General features: G+C 33.5%; 1 protein-coding gene across 3 annotated transcripts in view; it reads right to left on the bottom strand.

Moving 5' to 3' along the window:
* Nucleotides 1-15,682, bottom strand: part of LOC144957367 (serine/threonine-protein kinase 3/4-like) — a 35,366-nt gene extending 19,684 nt beyond the window's left edge. The window contains exons 1-6 of one of the 3 annotated variants that reach the window (XM_078888563.1): nucleotides 15,459-15,682; nucleotides 9,323-9,403; nucleotides 7,454-7,564; nucleotides 3,918-3,981; nucleotides 1,396-1,512; nucleotides 492-554 (exon numbers count right to left, since the gene is read on the bottom strand). In XM_078888563.1, coding sequence (XP_078744689.1) covers nucleotides 492-554; nucleotides 1,396-1,512; nucleotides 3,918-3,981; nucleotides 7,454-7,564; nucleotides 9,323-9,403; nucleotides 15,459-15,472 — 450 coding nt within the window. In that variant the 5' untranslated portion in view covers nucleotides 15,473-15,682. The remainder of the gene's footprint in view (nucleotides 1-491; nucleotides 555-1,395; nucleotides 1,513-3,917; nucleotides 3,982-7,453; nucleotides 7,565-9,322; nucleotides 9,404-15,458) is intronic. The other 2 variants (XM_078888565.1, XM_078888564.1) reach the window with 2 other exon arrangements.
* Nucleotides 15,683-16,609: the final 927 nt, after the last annotated feature.

The raw sequence follows: 16,609 nt of genomic DNA, 5'->3' as shown, positions 1-16,609 counted from the left end.
TATTAATTAGAAAGACCGTCCAGTTATATTAAGCAATATTACAGAATCCTATGTCAGAATCATAAATTTTAGCTTTCACTGCCGAGCCCTTGACACATTCCTCATTTTCAGAATGTCAAATTCACTAGAATCAGGGTTGCCAATGCAGGAGGCAAAAATTTTCAGAAACTTTTACACAAACACATGGACCGACCCCTTTCTGAGTGTTGAACTCCAGTAGAGAGACATTATGTACTTAATACTTTTCCCCGTTTAACAGGTGATTTGAAAAATATACTGAGGTTTATGACACACTGAATTCCGTAAATATACAGAAATTTGGCAACCTTGTAATATGTTAACAAGAAAAGGCATTATTATTATCATGACTGACCTTAAACACATTTGTTTTACATCATCTAAAATACACCAAAAAAAAGGTGAATGTATTATAAATAATATTTTTTTTTTTTTAAATTAAACCTAAAAATGAAATGATCACTTGATCTCACCGTCTTGTTTCTCAGCCTCATGATGTCCGAGACAGAGCCAGCCCCACAGTATTCCATCACAATCTAGAGGGGGGGAAAAAAATTGCGGTGTTTATTTTTTTTATAAATAAACAGATAGAAAAGGGCATGAAAACATTTTCAATGAATTTCTTATTACGTCAGCACCAAACCTAAAAAAAAATAATTTTGGAATAATTTCTACTTCAGTCAACATCAAACAAATATTTCCCAGGATGCAAGGATGTGAATCAAGGGGAAGCTGACACATTCCCCCGTCCAAAGAAGCCACGTTTCTCTAAACCAGAACTCCACAGTCTGGAGTCTCCATTATTTTAACTACTTTTTTCTCCTATTACAAGAGCTGTAACCTAACAATAATTGTCTATTTGGACAAAAAAGATTATTATTATTACCATTATTATTATTATTATTATTATTATTATTATTATTATTATTATTATTATTATTATTATTATTATTATTATTATTATAAGGACAGGTTGCCGGGGTGGGGAAGGATTTCTTTTTGTTCTTATGTGTAACAATTTAAAATGCTGGCAACGGGGATATTCGCATTGGAGAGACGTGGCTGGATTTATTTATCAAAGTTACTAAATGTAGCAAATATCTACATAGTTAATAAAAGGGGTTGTGAATTACAAAATACAAATGCTCTTCTTTCAAAATCAACCGACAAGCGCTATCTTTATTATTATTCTTCGATTTGGACGAATAAACCAAGGGACATAACTACAAAAATATGACAACGGTCAAAAAGTAGAATGAAGTCCCTCCCCTCTCTCTCTCTCTAATCATGATTTTCTCCAATCAACATCATCATCTTCCCAATCACCATACCACCACTGTTACTGTTATTGCTCTAATTTGACAGGTTCAAGCTCACCCATAGATCTGTATTTTTGAAGTAACTCCCGTAGTATTTGACGATAAAGGTGGAATCACACTGCTGCATAATTGAAATTTCTTTGATAATCTCCTGAAGGTCTGTGTCCACTGGAACCTGCAACAAAAAAAACAAAATTGATCCAAAAGGCGTGTGTCAATCTGACACAAACACGCTTATTCTGACACACAGACGCTACGACAAATCAGAACACGAAAATGAGGAATACTTAACAAAAATGTGACCCATATCTCAAAATGGTATTATTTCAGGGTGGATTGGACCTTGAAAAGTGGATTTAGAACTAAAATTATAGGAAATACAAACCTTATTTAAGCATTTGAAGAAAACATCTATTCTCACTATTTCAATGAATAGAAATTAAACTCGATTTTCATATTTGTGACTATGAATTTAATTTCCAACACTAAGTTTATCCCGACATAATACTGCTTTGAGAGGGTGTGTCACAAACGAGGAATCCTTTAACCCAGCTTTATATCATTTACATTACATGCCCTCAAGGTATGCTCTTTACACTACACTCTTCCACTTCAGAAGAGAGAAAAAATTGTGCCTGCTCATGAAAGACAAGTTCCCAACTCACGTGCACTTTCTGAATGACAGTGAGATCCTGTAGACATGCAAGACCTGAATTCCATTAAAGGCTGAAGCCTCTTCCTGCTGCCACGACAGAGTTTTCCTTTTTGTTTTAAGTATTCCTATAATCATTCCTCCCCACATTCAAAGAGCCACTGCTTCCAAAGCCCAGAAATATAAACAGGAACTGGACCCAACACACCCCCTATAGATAGTTCGAAGATGACGTCGCTCAGGTCATTGTTATGGTTTTTTGCCATCCGCGTTTATGAGTAATGCTCACTGAACTGTATTAACCCGACTATAAACGTTCATGGATACACACAGTTTTGTGTGTTGGTCCGTTATACTTCCTGATAGTAATGTTATGAGCTTCTTAGCCAAGCGCATACTATCTATATGACCACAACCCAACGACAAGTAGATTGAAGTCGAGAAAGAGCTTCATGACGGAAAAAAGCATCAACCCTGACCATGCAGCTGTGTACAGACTTTCCACATGGAAAGAGTGGGACAATCATGCAAATGAAGCCGTTGAAGATCCAAGAGAGGAACTGCCCTATGGAACTGAGCTCCCCTGGAATGAATGGATAACATTGAACAGAGCACGGGCAAAAATTGGGAGAACAGATGGAAGCAAGAAATCTGTATATCATTTTGAAAAACTTGTGAAGAACATGAAATATCTGCCAAAAAATAAAGACAACTACAAACAGACACTCGGCTATTCTATACGATTATTACATTTCTTAGTATTTATTAAACTAAGTTATTTTTATCGTGCCCAATAACACTACGACCTTGCGAGTATGTGTTATTGCACAATAAAAATATAACAAGTTTAATAAATAGAAAGAAATGAAAGAGCATGTGTTTATTCCCCCTCCCCCTCCAAATAACATTACTAGATATTTCATGACCAAATTGTCTGATATTAGTACTTCTATTCACCATAATTTGTATATTTCTCCATCTGCTTGAATGACAATTTGACCCAAAAGATTATTTATAATTCCCAATCACATGTCTTTTACACCTTATTTCACATCAATAAAATGTATTTTAACTGTATTTCACCAATTTTATACTACAATTTTGGTTAACCGTCACCGCAAAGTTTTTATTCTCTGACATTTCACTACACACTTCATATATACAGTCCATTCCAGATAATCACAACACTTTGGTATCAGCGAAAATGTTGCGATTAACCGAAGGTGCAACTAACCCAAGTTGATTTTCCAGCCCACTGTCGCAACAGGTTACAGATTTATGGTAAACTCAAACCAGTTGTTATAAACATTGTTCTTAGTCCACCAAATACTGAGCAATAAGAAATAAAAACCATATGGCAGCCCTGCAAGCAAAAGCAGCTCTGATGTAAGTCGACATCTTATTCAGATTTGATTAACTTTCACTCTTTTGTTCTCAACGTTTTTAAGAGTCAAAGAGACTAGAGGCTTTCACCAAACTCATTGGTCACAAAGCACAGCTGTCAATCCCAAAACAAAGGGTATCTCTTTACAACAGTCATTGTCTACCTGTTGTAAAAACTATACCCAGCCCCCCTCGCCTCCTATTTAATAGCCACAGATGACATCACAAACCCATACTGCAAAGCCCCACCCACCCTCTTTTGTCTATAATAGAATAGTGACAAGTAATTAAGCATTAAATCCCGCTCACTCTTGATTTTTCAGCCTGTCACGATTTCTTCCATGATGAAATTTAATCATGATATCTTGTTTGATTGATTTCTTGAATTTCCCCCCTTGTTGAAGGCGAAAATTTGTTGCGATTAACTGAAGTTTGTTGCAATTAACCAGTGACTTTTATGTAGAATTAATTCTGTTTCTTGGAAAATGTTGCGATTAACCAAGTTGCGATTATCCGGAGTGAACTGTACATATTTCTCAGCATACCTGCTTGATGGCAAGGACCTGACCAGATTCCTTGTGTAATGCTTTGTATACACTGCCATAGGACCTGGGAAGGGCACAGGGAAGTATCAAAACATGACATTAGAACAAGTAATAATTCATTTCCAACAAAGAGATAAAGAAAAAAATTAGGGAGTAGGCATTGGTGTAAAATATGAATATGAAAAGGTATGTTTAAAAAAAACATTGCTTGACAAAGCAAAACGGAAAAATATAAGAAAAAAATAAAATAAAATAAATAAACAATCCCAAAGATTCAGCTAAGGTCAAGGATGATTTTTTTTTCTGGTATTTTTCATTCAGTTTTGTCAGGCCTTGTTACATACACATCGTAACAAACAGATATAATATATAATGCAACATTAATATTTTCTTCATTGACTGAAATCCTATTAAAAAATTATTATTTCCCCAACTCCTGAATCACACTGAAGTTGTTATATTTGTAGACATCAGCATAGCCGTATCTTGCATATATATATCAACGCTACTGATGACAAAAAGTGAAAAAAGGAGGAAAATTTTGCGTTTAAAAAAAAAAAAAAAAGCACTAACCCCAATCTTTAGAACAATTGAGATGATCAATGTGTACGTTCACATCAACTCTCTCAAAACACTAATTTGGAGCAGGGGGTGGGGGTGGGAAGAATAATATTTTTTAAAGGACGATTTCCAAATGTAGAGAAAAACCACCAGCATTGATATTGATATATAATCATAAACATTACACTACTTAAATCAGACAAAATTATCAATTACTTCCAGGTTTTTGTGACAGCTTTCATGTCAATAATTAAGGTTAGCTTCTCCAAACTGATTTTTCAAATCATATATACAGTACAGCCAATATGTTACCTGTTATTTATGGAAAGTACATACAATTCTAAGACCTTTGATACCGCAATCAACATGATAGGGTAATTGATTCAAATGTTATGCAACTTTGAACTTTGGACTTTTAAAGTCACATTTCAAATGGACAGAAACCCCATTTTCAAATCCCACCGACATCATATATTATAATCCCAAACAACTCAAAATTTCTTGGAACTTACCCACACATTGACCACTGACCCACCCAATTTTTTTTTAAAGATTGTGAGTGTATTTAAAAGCTAGATATTATTGCATTAAAAATACTAAAAATTAAAATTTGCGCAACTTTTGAATATGAGCTAAGAATTGCAAAAATAACCAATTTTAACCAATTTTCAAAACTTTCGTTAAAAATTCAAATAGAGCCACATTTACTTAAATAAGAAATCAAATAAAAGCCAAGAAGAAGTAATATTGAATTTTTTTAAATCATCAAAATTAGATAAAAATTGTGGATGAATCTTTTCACAAATAATCATGAGTAATCTTAGCAATTAATTCAACTAAACATTAAAAAATAAACAAATAAAAAGTAAATAAAATAAGGGTAACATCAGCTTTGTCCAAATTCTGGATCCATTGAATCCCCAATACTTTACTCTTTGTTTGTTTGTACAGTGTAGGATTATCAAATGAGATGGCTTGTCAATGAATTAATGCATTGGTACAAATACGATAACAAGGAAATCATCTAACAGCTTGTTCTGTTAAGCAATCGAGTCAATTTCAGGAAACAAAACCTACCAATTCAAGTACCTATTTTTACTCTGCTCATATTTATTCTTTTTACTTTAAAAAATTCATCAAATTTGCATTTAAAATGGGATTATTTTTTTTTAAGCAGTATTCTTATTTACTGAGCTGTTGTATATTAATAGTTAAATGAAATAGCAATGGAAGATTGACAACAAACATAATTTATAGAGGATTGCACATCCTTTGGTGTGTTTTGCATAATTGTGTAATAATATGGCACTAAATCATTACGTTTTGTAAACCTACATTCTTTTATCAAACATACTGTAATTGTCATCTTGTATTGAAGTAAATAATATATATATATATATATATATATATATATATATATATATATATATATATATATATATATATATATATATATATATATATATATATATATATATATATATATATATATATATATATATATATATATATTATATATATATATTATATTTATATATTATTTTTATTTTTTATTTTTTTCTTATAGAGGCAATCGTTTTCCTTTTGAAACATTTAAAAATTGTATCCAAATTCAGTCAAATGCACATAAAGGAATAAAAAGAAATATGTATACACGTGTGCATGCCCAAAATGCATGAATATGGTCCAATCAAATTGAGAAGAATTGAATCTACGAGCTACTACTGAATGCATTAGGAATACAGGCAATAACCAAGATAATTATCAGAGCGACAAATTGGAAAACAAATGACAAATAAATAAAAACAATCTCGTTAATCAAAATTAAAAACATGCAAGAGATGAACAAATTCAAAATGCATTACTTCCATAAAATATGTAAATAAAACGATTAACAATAACAAATTTTGTTCAAAAAAGGATAGAGAAATATGACTAGTAAAATTCTATCTTTCCAAAAAAAAAAAAAAAATATATATATATATATAGAATATATATATATGGGAATTGATGTTTAGACATATCTATTAAGTGGAACTACACAAAATTAACTGTTATGGCTATGAAAATAAGGAATTCATTTATCATTCCAAGGTAAATAACACCACTAAAACGAATACTAAAATCAAACACAAAGACTGAAAATTACCTGAACAGATTGCAGTTTAATAATTTAGTTTCAGATGGTAATTTTACCCTGTTCTACAATCATAAAAGCTTGCCTAGTTGTACTGTAACACATAGAATTTATTACAAATTCAAAAAACTTTAATCTTTTTTTTTTTTATCATCACTTTGTTGTCGTCAATTTATCTGCCCTAGCTCACTTTGCAGCAGTGCTCTGCGACTGACGCCTGGGTTATTCAAGTCTTCCCTTGGAATAGACCCTAGAGACAAATTTCCCCATGGGGATGAGTAAAGGGAATTTTATTATTATTTTTTAAAAATTATTTTGTCTGTTTTTTTTCAAAGCCAAGAGCACTCACATTCTTCTGTTTATTTTTACACAAACACTTTCAAAATGTTTAGCTTTAAATTCAGATTAATCTTTTATCTAAACGCTTACAAAAAAAATTAGGAATATTTGTCCTTACGATAAAATTTAATCTTGAATCAGTCCTGATGCATAAAACCAGTGAATCACTTGATATCAAGAATTTTGGATAAAATTCAATAGAAAGAACATTCTTTCATACTTTTCAATTAATTTGCATGGAGGAAAAAAAAGTTAAGACAGGGAAATTTGAAACCGTAAATGGCAATTCAGTTGATATATACTTTAAAAAGAATTATAAATGTATTCATTTTTTGGGGGGCTTTTCTTTTTAATCCAAATTAATGATGAACAACTGTTATGCCTTGGTGTAGCCAAACTCTGAAGGTTGACTTAAATCTCTAACTTCTCTCTCATTCCCGTTACACTACATTACTTAGTCGTACATATTTATCATATATTATTTCTTTGAGGCTCTTACCCTTCTCCCAATTTCCCAAGAATGTCAAAGACCTCCTCCGGGGGTCGAGTGAGGCTTTCTTCACTGAGACGAGTTAAACCGGTGCCATTCTGACTACTTGGGGTGGGAGAACTACATTTATTTTTTTTCAATAGCCGAGTTGGAAAAAAGAAAAAAAATTAATAATTTTAAGAATAAAAACAAAAACAAAAGTTACAGTTTGAGGGATGAGAGGAAACAGGAATCGGGTGTATGAAAAATAACACTGGGAATGGACGCAGCGAAAATTCCAACTGAAAGGCAAATAATGAATACAGAATACAGCTGAAGTAATTTAAAAAACCCTGGTAGAACAAAAAGATATGTGAAGGTATTTACTTAGATGTAAATTGAAAAAAAATAAAAAAATTTAAAAAAATTAGAGTGAGTAAGCTCTGTGCTGATGAATTCAGTTGAATTAAATTCCAGTTGTCTTGGTTGCCCAAAACCCTAGAAAACGGAATACGAGGAGAGGAAAAAAGCTTGAAAACCAAATAAAACACATAAAGTGCAACTAGTCTGACTGAGGTAGGTAAAAAAAATTGTATTAATTTTTTTTAATACATTTAAAAAAAGAACTAAAAAAAAAACGAAAACAGAAATGATATCCAAATAAATAATTTTAAAAAAAGAAACCCAAAGTAGGCATGAATCACATAAAATACAAACATCATTTTATCCCAAAAGTATTAGAGAGATGTCATTTATTCCAAAATTTTGAGGACAAACGCTCTTTCATAAGTACAGGCCTTTCAGCTTTTTGTTGTTTTTTTTTTTTACATACTATGAGTTTGTATTCTAAGTGTGTCACGCATTGAGGGGGAGAGTATGATCAAATGGCCTGTGACAGGAGAAGCACATTGTGTTATATAAAATATGTATATATTTGAGACATGCCATGCACAAACCACCTTTAAACTTCAAACTTAAAATGAACTGGTGACAATTTAGCACAAGAAGACAATAAAATAAAACTGGGGTAAACGGGTAGATGTTATTACAAATCAAAACGATTTTCTTTTTTTTAATTTTTAAAGAATAATATGATATAAACATAGTTAGACATTAATGGAATAAATGGCAGACATAAAAAGCAAAGACCTGTTTCCTCAATTAAACTAAAATTCAATCTGGTAACCTTCTATTCTAAAATTCACTTTGTGAGGTTGGCTCTCTTTTCTGGAATTCCTAAAATTCTTATAAAATGTTTGTAAATGGCAAGCTTCAACTACGTCAACTATAACAAAAAAAACAACAAGGTTTGAAGTCTTGTACAAGAAGACCAGTGCCTATTGCGTGTTCAATGAGTCTTAATAACAATCCAAAACAATTTTGTTTTTTTAAATCAACAACAAAAATTAACAAAACAACAATTTAGCCTTTTTTTTTCTTCTTCTTCTTCTTCTTTCCCTATCAACCACGGTAAAGTTACTTTATGCCAGAAATCTTAACATTATTCTTTTTTATATATATTGATGGTTAGTAAAGCAATGCAAACTGAAATACTGCCACTGTTAATGCATGCAAGAAGCACTGATACTGCACAAGACTACCATGGTAATACAAGAAATAATACAATAATTGAGAACCATGTGTAATAAAATAAAATAACATAAAAGGAAGAAAAAAAAATAAAATAAAATGATCGGCAAACCATCCAAGGAATCAACTTTGGAAAAGCTGAAAAGAATTCTACAATATATATATAAATACTACAAGACCAAAAACGAAAAAAAAGAAAAAAAAGACTAATTGAAGAAAGGGGGTCTTGTTGATAATTGATCAAGCATAGTGCAAGGTGTGCAGGAGGAATAGAATATAAAATATCTCCAACAATGAACTTGACCTTACCCCCTGCCGATTTTACAAATAATATCGAATACTTCATCGGGCTGCTTGGCAAGGTTGTCATCGCTTAATCTCTTCAACTCACTAGGGGGGTTGATTGGTTGGGAGGAAGAGAAAGCAGGATTGTATAAGGAAAGATATATCAATTCATACAAGCTGCCAACCAATCGACTTGACATGAAGGACACAGCTTTAAAATGATAATACGATTCAAAATTCATAAATATTGTGCTCATTCTGAAGACGTTATACCAGAATACAGCATTAAAAAATATATAAGCAAAAAAATTTTTTTTTCTTAATTCCTTAGAATATATATATAACATTTTTATTGGAAGCTGCTATTTTCACTGTACGGTGATATTAGTGTGGTAGGCTATTTTCACCGTACAGTGATATCTTGGTAAGCAATTTTCACGGTACAGTGATAATAGTGCGGTAGGCTATTTTCACTGTATTTTAATATCTTGGTAGGCGACTTTCCCAGTACGGTGATAATATCTTGGTATGCTTTATTAACAAGCTATGTTGCAGTACTTCATATAAAATATCAACTGATAACTCAGAAATCGAAATGTTGAAATTTCTTCGTATAATTTCAGAATTTTTGTGTGAGAACAAGGGCCCCCAAAAAATGTAGAAAAGCGCTATCAAAATAAAAGGCCAATGTCTGTATGTCACTGTCAGAATATCATTGACGATTTTACTTAAACTAAAACGTATTTTTCTTCTTTGTTTATGAGTGATATACTGGTGGTAGGGACTCAGTGGACAACAATAATAGTGCTGACGGTAGGGACTCGGTGGATAATTTTAGCACTGTAAGGACTCAGTGGGTAGTAGTGCTAGTGGTAAGGACTCAATGGATAATTGTGCTTCTGAATGGCTGTTACTATATGATGAAAATAGCCTCCTTGTACGGTGATAATAGGTTGAAAGACTATTTTCACAGGTCGGTGAAAATAGTCAGTCCAATAAAAATTCCCTTTTGAATGCCCAAACTGCAAAGCTATTGGTTTCAGGCTTGAGACTACTAAAAAAAAGGGTAAAAATAATTTTTTCTTTCTCTTTTTATCTTAAAAAAATTACAGTGCAGTCCACTTATAACGACAGCCTCTCTTTAGCAACAAGAAGTCCAAGTCCCAAATGTTTTTACTAAAATAATAATAGAAAACTCACTATATATAACTAGAAAATGTGCCCGATTCTATTAAATTCTTCTGAGCTATTTTTGTGCGAAAATAATAAACTTACTTTATTGTTTGTTTTGAAAGTAAATTGGAATGGAAGTGAGAATTCTAAGCATCGAAATGGATAAGTAGTTTCACAAATGGAAGTGTCTACATACACAGTTACTGGGCACTTAGCCTCAGGATCTACGTACACAGTAGCTCTGGAAGGTTTGCCGCAACAATACAAGTAATGGATGGACCTCGCTCTGTATGTGTGTGTGTTTGTGTATTTTTAAAAATCAAACAATACAATTTAACCCATTAAAGGCGAGATTCAAGGTTACCGTGTACGTAGATCCTGAGGCTTGGTGCCCAGTTAGTAACAAAAATAATGATACCAAAATATCTGCGATATATTCCTCTTTATAACGAAGTTTTATGCATCTTTAATTGACCCCAATTTCCAGTCACAACTTTCTTATCGGCGAGTTTGGTCACAATTTGACTCCCACTGCTGCTCACTAAACTGCCTGTGGTTACTATGTACGTAGACATTCCATTCGCAAATATGACTTTTGAAATTAATCCAGGATTATCAAGTTTGGAATGCTTTTTTGTTTTTAGTTTTTTTGTTCTTTTTATGGAGAAATAAGGTACATCTTTATATCTAAACTGTTTTTTAAAGATATATCTAATATAATCTAAACTGTTTTTAAAGATAGGAAATAATTGTTTTATGATTTATGGTCGAAATAGATCGACAGTAACTGTTGGCTATTTATTTTAAGTGGTTAAAATGTTGTTTCCTTTATTTATCTAGAGAGGTGGGCCTTTGGCCTACCAACCTCCGCTGCACGTCCAACTCGCCTTGAGCATGCATTCACGTAAAATATAAAGATTTTTTTTAAAAACCTACCTCTGTTTCAAAAACTAGCATCTTTCAACTTTCTAAGAAACATTTTGATTTTTCAGAACTTTAGTTCGTTAAAAAAATACCGGCCAATCTGACCCGTTGAGTCGAATGAAAACGAAATTTTGTTGTTTACACGGTTCAAAGGAAATGCCGTAAATAAGCTTTCATGGACTTCCTGTGTTGTTTTTATAGTGTCACGTGACCGTTTTGAGAAATTTGTCGTCTGCTACAAATAATTAGACCGGTAGGGGGTAGATAGTTTCGTTGGAGCAGAGAAAAAGTGAGTATTATTTCTTGGACTTGTAGAGAGGCCTAGGGTCCACCAGCAGACCAGTTGACTGAATGAAAGAGAAAAAGGCCTTTTTTATCCGCCGCCACCACCACCTTGAAAGAGTGGAGGGGGGGGGGGGGGATGCATGCCGACGAGAGGGAGACGTGTCGATTGGTGACCTTGGTGACGTAAGAGCATCTCAAGGATGCTGGCAGTTGCAGTTGCAGGTGTTCTTAACCCCTTAACAGCGAAGCTAATTTTTTGCTTTTAGATAGTAGTTTGCTTTTATCTTTATTATTGTTAACGGGGAATACAGCGTTTCCACCAAGAGAGTAGTCAGACTATCTCAACTCGGACTTCAATTGTCTATAATAGTTTTGCCGTTACTTGTTTTTTGATGATAGAAGATTTGGTGTTAGGTCAAAGATCGAATTTCGCCGCTAAAAGGTTGCATTGCTACTGGGTTTGCTCTCCCCCCCCACCCACTTCTTTTTTCTTCTTTTTTTTTCACCTTAATATTGTTGATTGCTGCTATTTCCTTTTTTATGATTAGCAAGTGCCGTAGGAGTCTCACAGGATGCAGGAGTACTGCAATTAACCCTTTGCCAGTGACACTGATTTTTTTGTTTTTCAAATAATAGTCTTCATTTATATTATTTTTTAACGCAGAAAAAAAAACGTTTCCACCATAAGAGCAGTAAGAATATTGATAAAAAGCGCTTTGAGCATGTTGGGTGGATATTGCTCTATATAAAAGCTCAAGTTTTTAAATTGTAATTTGTTTTTTGTCTTTTGATGAAAACGGTAAGATTTTATTTTTGGTCCAAGTAAGATTGATATTCGCCTTTAAAAGGTTAAGTTGTTTTGTTTTTTCAGTTTTTTTTTGTTTTGTTTTTCAAATGCGGATACGTTGCTTCTTCCTTTTTTTCCTCAACTGGCAAGCTATCGCTGTACTTACCCGCATGGCTTGCACACACAAAAGGATACATCTAGGTCACAATACCTTACATCGAGGTCACAAAATCAGACAACTAGGTCACACATCAAGACATCTCTGTTTCGTTTGTTCCAAGATAGCAAAACAAACCAGACGTCTTGGAGTTCGAAAGAGCTTTCCATAAAATATTTGGTATTTGCAAGACCCCCAGAAACCAATTCCCTATACAGCTCTTGTGCACGGTTACTTATGACCTTGATTTCTTTCGTACCCACCCCCAGAATCCCACTTATTGTGTGTTATAGGCAGAACATAATAAATAGCTGGGCTGCCACATACGTGACTAAATTGGCCAAAGAGAGAATCTATACTTTGGCATTAGACACCCATTACCTGATGTCTTGGTTTTTAATCCTAGCCTAGTGAGAGAGAGAAAACAAAACAATCATACATGTATCTGCAAACAGCAGAACGTTTTCATTTTACATTGAGATGGGAAGGGGGAGGGATAACACTATGACAAGAGAGAGAGAGAGAGAGAGAGAGAGAGAGAGAGAGAGAGAGAGAGAGAGAAAGAGAGAGAGAGAGAGAGAAGAGGTGGGCGGGGGATGGGGGGATAGTAAGGGGGAATGGGAAAAGATGAAAGAAACAATGGGTTGCCTGATGACGTAGATCAAAGGATTGTTACAGCGGTGTTCACGGTGCGTACTTATTGATATTTTAACCTTTTACAGTGAAACTGATTTTTTTTCTCCAGATTGCTTATGCAGAATAAATCGTTTCCACCAAGAGAACAGTAGTAAGAGTATATTTCGACTCGGGCTTCAATTAAACTATAAATCGCAAAGCTTGTCTTTTAATGATAACATTAAGACTAAGATCTGGAGTTTGGGGAGTGTAAGATGGAATCTCGCCATTAATGGTTAAAATTGTTTTGATTAAAAAAAAAATTCACACACACACACACACACACACACACACGAGCAGAATGTTGCAACGGTAAACCGGTTTACGTGTACATAGATCCTGAGGCTAGATGCCCCGTTACCGTGTACGTAGGCACTCCCAAAAAAAAAAAAGGAAGAAAGAAAGAGACACACACACACACATACTCACACACACACACACACACACACACCACACACACACACAGTCTCGCATCCTCTACGAACTAATTTTGCACACCAATTTTTACTGCACTTATGCACCAAATTGCATACCTATCTAGGGACACTTTTTTCCGTATCTTTTCTCAATCAACTTTTTAAAAAACCTTTGTTTTGCGCGGCAGGCGGCTGGCACTAGGGGGCACCAACCACTGAATCAGACAAAAAACACACACGATTTAGCGAGGAATGAATCATGAAAATATTTAGGATATAATTTCAAACACAACTTTTGATATTCATCAAGGATTATCTAGTACCGAATGTTTTTTGATAGAAAACAAATGTATCTTCAAATCTAAACTGCTTTTGACAGTAAGCGGTAAGTTTTTTATTTATTTTTCTGTCCAAACGAATGATTTGTCCTGGTATAGAAGCTAAGTATTGGTAACACCGGCGCAGCTATCTACATGTTTTCTGGATAATTTAATTTTAATTCTAAATTCTTTAAGTCAATTAAGATAGAAATTGAGTTTTTTATGATTTATATTCTTGACGGTAATTGGAGGAAAAGTATGTGTAGAAAACAGGCGCAGCACTCTATCTATCTAGCCTTTATATGTACTTTGTTTCTGACTTTGGAGTCACTTTTAGGCTTTGGGTTTGAGTTTGAGTAGGCACTTTGATAAAATTTTCAAACTCAAAATATCTTGATTTGACTCGGTCAGGGAGATGGGACTTGAAAAAACATAAAATTTGATATCTTATTTGTTTCTCTACGACCTACGGTTCCAGAGTTATTTATATTTTTCTATTGAAATTTTTTGTCAATTTTACTGAGAGAATCTGTGATCTCACTGCTGCCTCAAAACCAGCATCTCGCGGGGATCGGGAAATTTTGAGTTTTACAGTCAACATGGCCCACTTATTGTTTTCAGTAATTTTGTTTCAATTAAAAAATAATTGGCAAGTGTTAGGTATCATTTTAATGGTCAGAAAATAAGCTTTATTTTCATATAAATCATTTTTATGGATGGAAAGTATGGAAAAAATTAAGGATAAATGAAAAGGGGGAAAAATATGAGGTTTTTGTCCTAAAAAGTGCGGTTGATGGCGGAAAAAATAAAATAATGAGCGAGTGTATCAATTTTGATGAAATTTGGCAGAGATATTCTTCAATTAATTGTCTATCGATGTATGAAGTATAATTAAAATGTATCCATAATTTAAAAAGTTCTTATAATTCAAAAATTTATAAATTTTTATTACATAAGCTTTCTGAGAAATACAATCAGGAATTATGAATTTAAATACACCGTTAGAAAGCTTGTTTTGTGCCCTTTATAATGATACCAAAGTTAGTCACATAGGTTCACAAATAACGCCATTGTGACCAAAACAGTAAAGGGTCAAAAATAAAGTTCCAAAAAACGAGTTTCACCTTACAGTGAGCCTATCGGCGGCCACTGGACTCTGGAGTTATCAAAGTGCCTAGTTTGAGACGAGTCAAAACCCAGAATTTCATTCTCATGTAGAAAACACGAAGTCTGATCTGCCTACTTAAATAAGCACTGGTACAAAAATCCCATACCATAATTGTATAGTCGAGGTAGATTTAAAAAGAAGATAGAAAGCAGATTCCCTCTGACAAGGCGACAGAAGGTGAGAAAGTCAGAAAGTTGAAGTTTGAAGTAAAAAAAAGTCGTGACATTTCAACTCCAACACACAAACCTTTCTTACCTTTGGTTAGACATATTTAAAAGTTTAAAAACTGCATAAACAAATTACGTCTGTTTTTCAAGGTTCAAACATGTCGTTAAAATTGAATAAATTGAATATCTAATGTTTTCTCGCAAATTTCTCTCTTTGTTTTTGTATCAAAAGGAGTTTCCTTCTCAGCCGACTGTTTGCCTTCTTCTTATTCCGGATCTCGGATCTCGTTGTGTCACGGTCATCAAAACATTAACGAGAAACGTTAAATATTATATTCGCTTTACCGTTTTTTTCATGAGATGAAACGACTGCGATCGAGCTCGCAACTCATATTAATAATACACAAATATAATAATAGTTACTAACTCCTAAATAACCAAATTATGGCGTCTCAATGAAGCCTGCCAGAATGAATATTATAGTCAATCGTATACTTTCTCCTGTGTGGCTAGCCATCTCTAGAAATTTAGAGACAAGAGATGAAGTGAGTAGGAAAGTGCCAGAAGACAATAGAGAATAAAATTTAGGAAACATTCAAAGTCCATCGTCTGTTGAAACTTACTTCACAATAACAGTCGGCTGATCAACACATGGGACCCGTCTGGAATGGAATCTACGGAACTGAAGTGCCCTGCCGTTCTTGAGCTAGTCAAGCTTGAGTCTCTTTCTTTGTCGCCATAATTTTAATGAAGTAATCAAAATAATAATCGGGAATAGACGTTCTGATAAAAGCCTTTAACGTCATATATTCATTACCCCCCCCCCCCCCAAAAAAAAAAAAAAACAACAGCAACAACAAGGAACTATTGACTGTGACCAAGTTCATACACACTGTTCACGCTGACTGTGACCAATACAGAACAATCAGCATAATGAGCCAGGTCATAAAAATTATATTAATAATACTTATGAAAAGAATGAGGAGCAAGATCTCTACAGAGATAATTGACGTACATGTTGGTTTTGTTAAAGAAATGCAATTTTTACATTGAAAACAATAATGCAACGGTCAATATTTTTTTTAATCACTTTATCTATGCTTCGTTGATTATTCCAAAGCTTTTGATTCAGTGCAACACGAAACGCTATTCAAAATGTTAGAAAAGATCAGTGTAGATAGTAAATACCTTCGAATTGTGAAAAACTTATACTGGAATCAAACAGTGTGTGTCAAACTT

This window comes from Berghia stephanieae, chromosome 11, assembly GCF_034508935.2.
Source record: "Berghia stephanieae isolate SIO BIC M18660-M18661 chromosome 11, UCSD_Bste_1.3, whole genome shotgun sequence".
NCBI classification, from domain to species: domain Eukaryota; kingdom Metazoa; phylum Mollusca; class Gastropoda; order Nudibranchia; family Aeolidiidae; genus Berghia; species Berghia stephanieae.
This window is presented reverse-complemented; position numbering and strand designations above follow the sequence as displayed.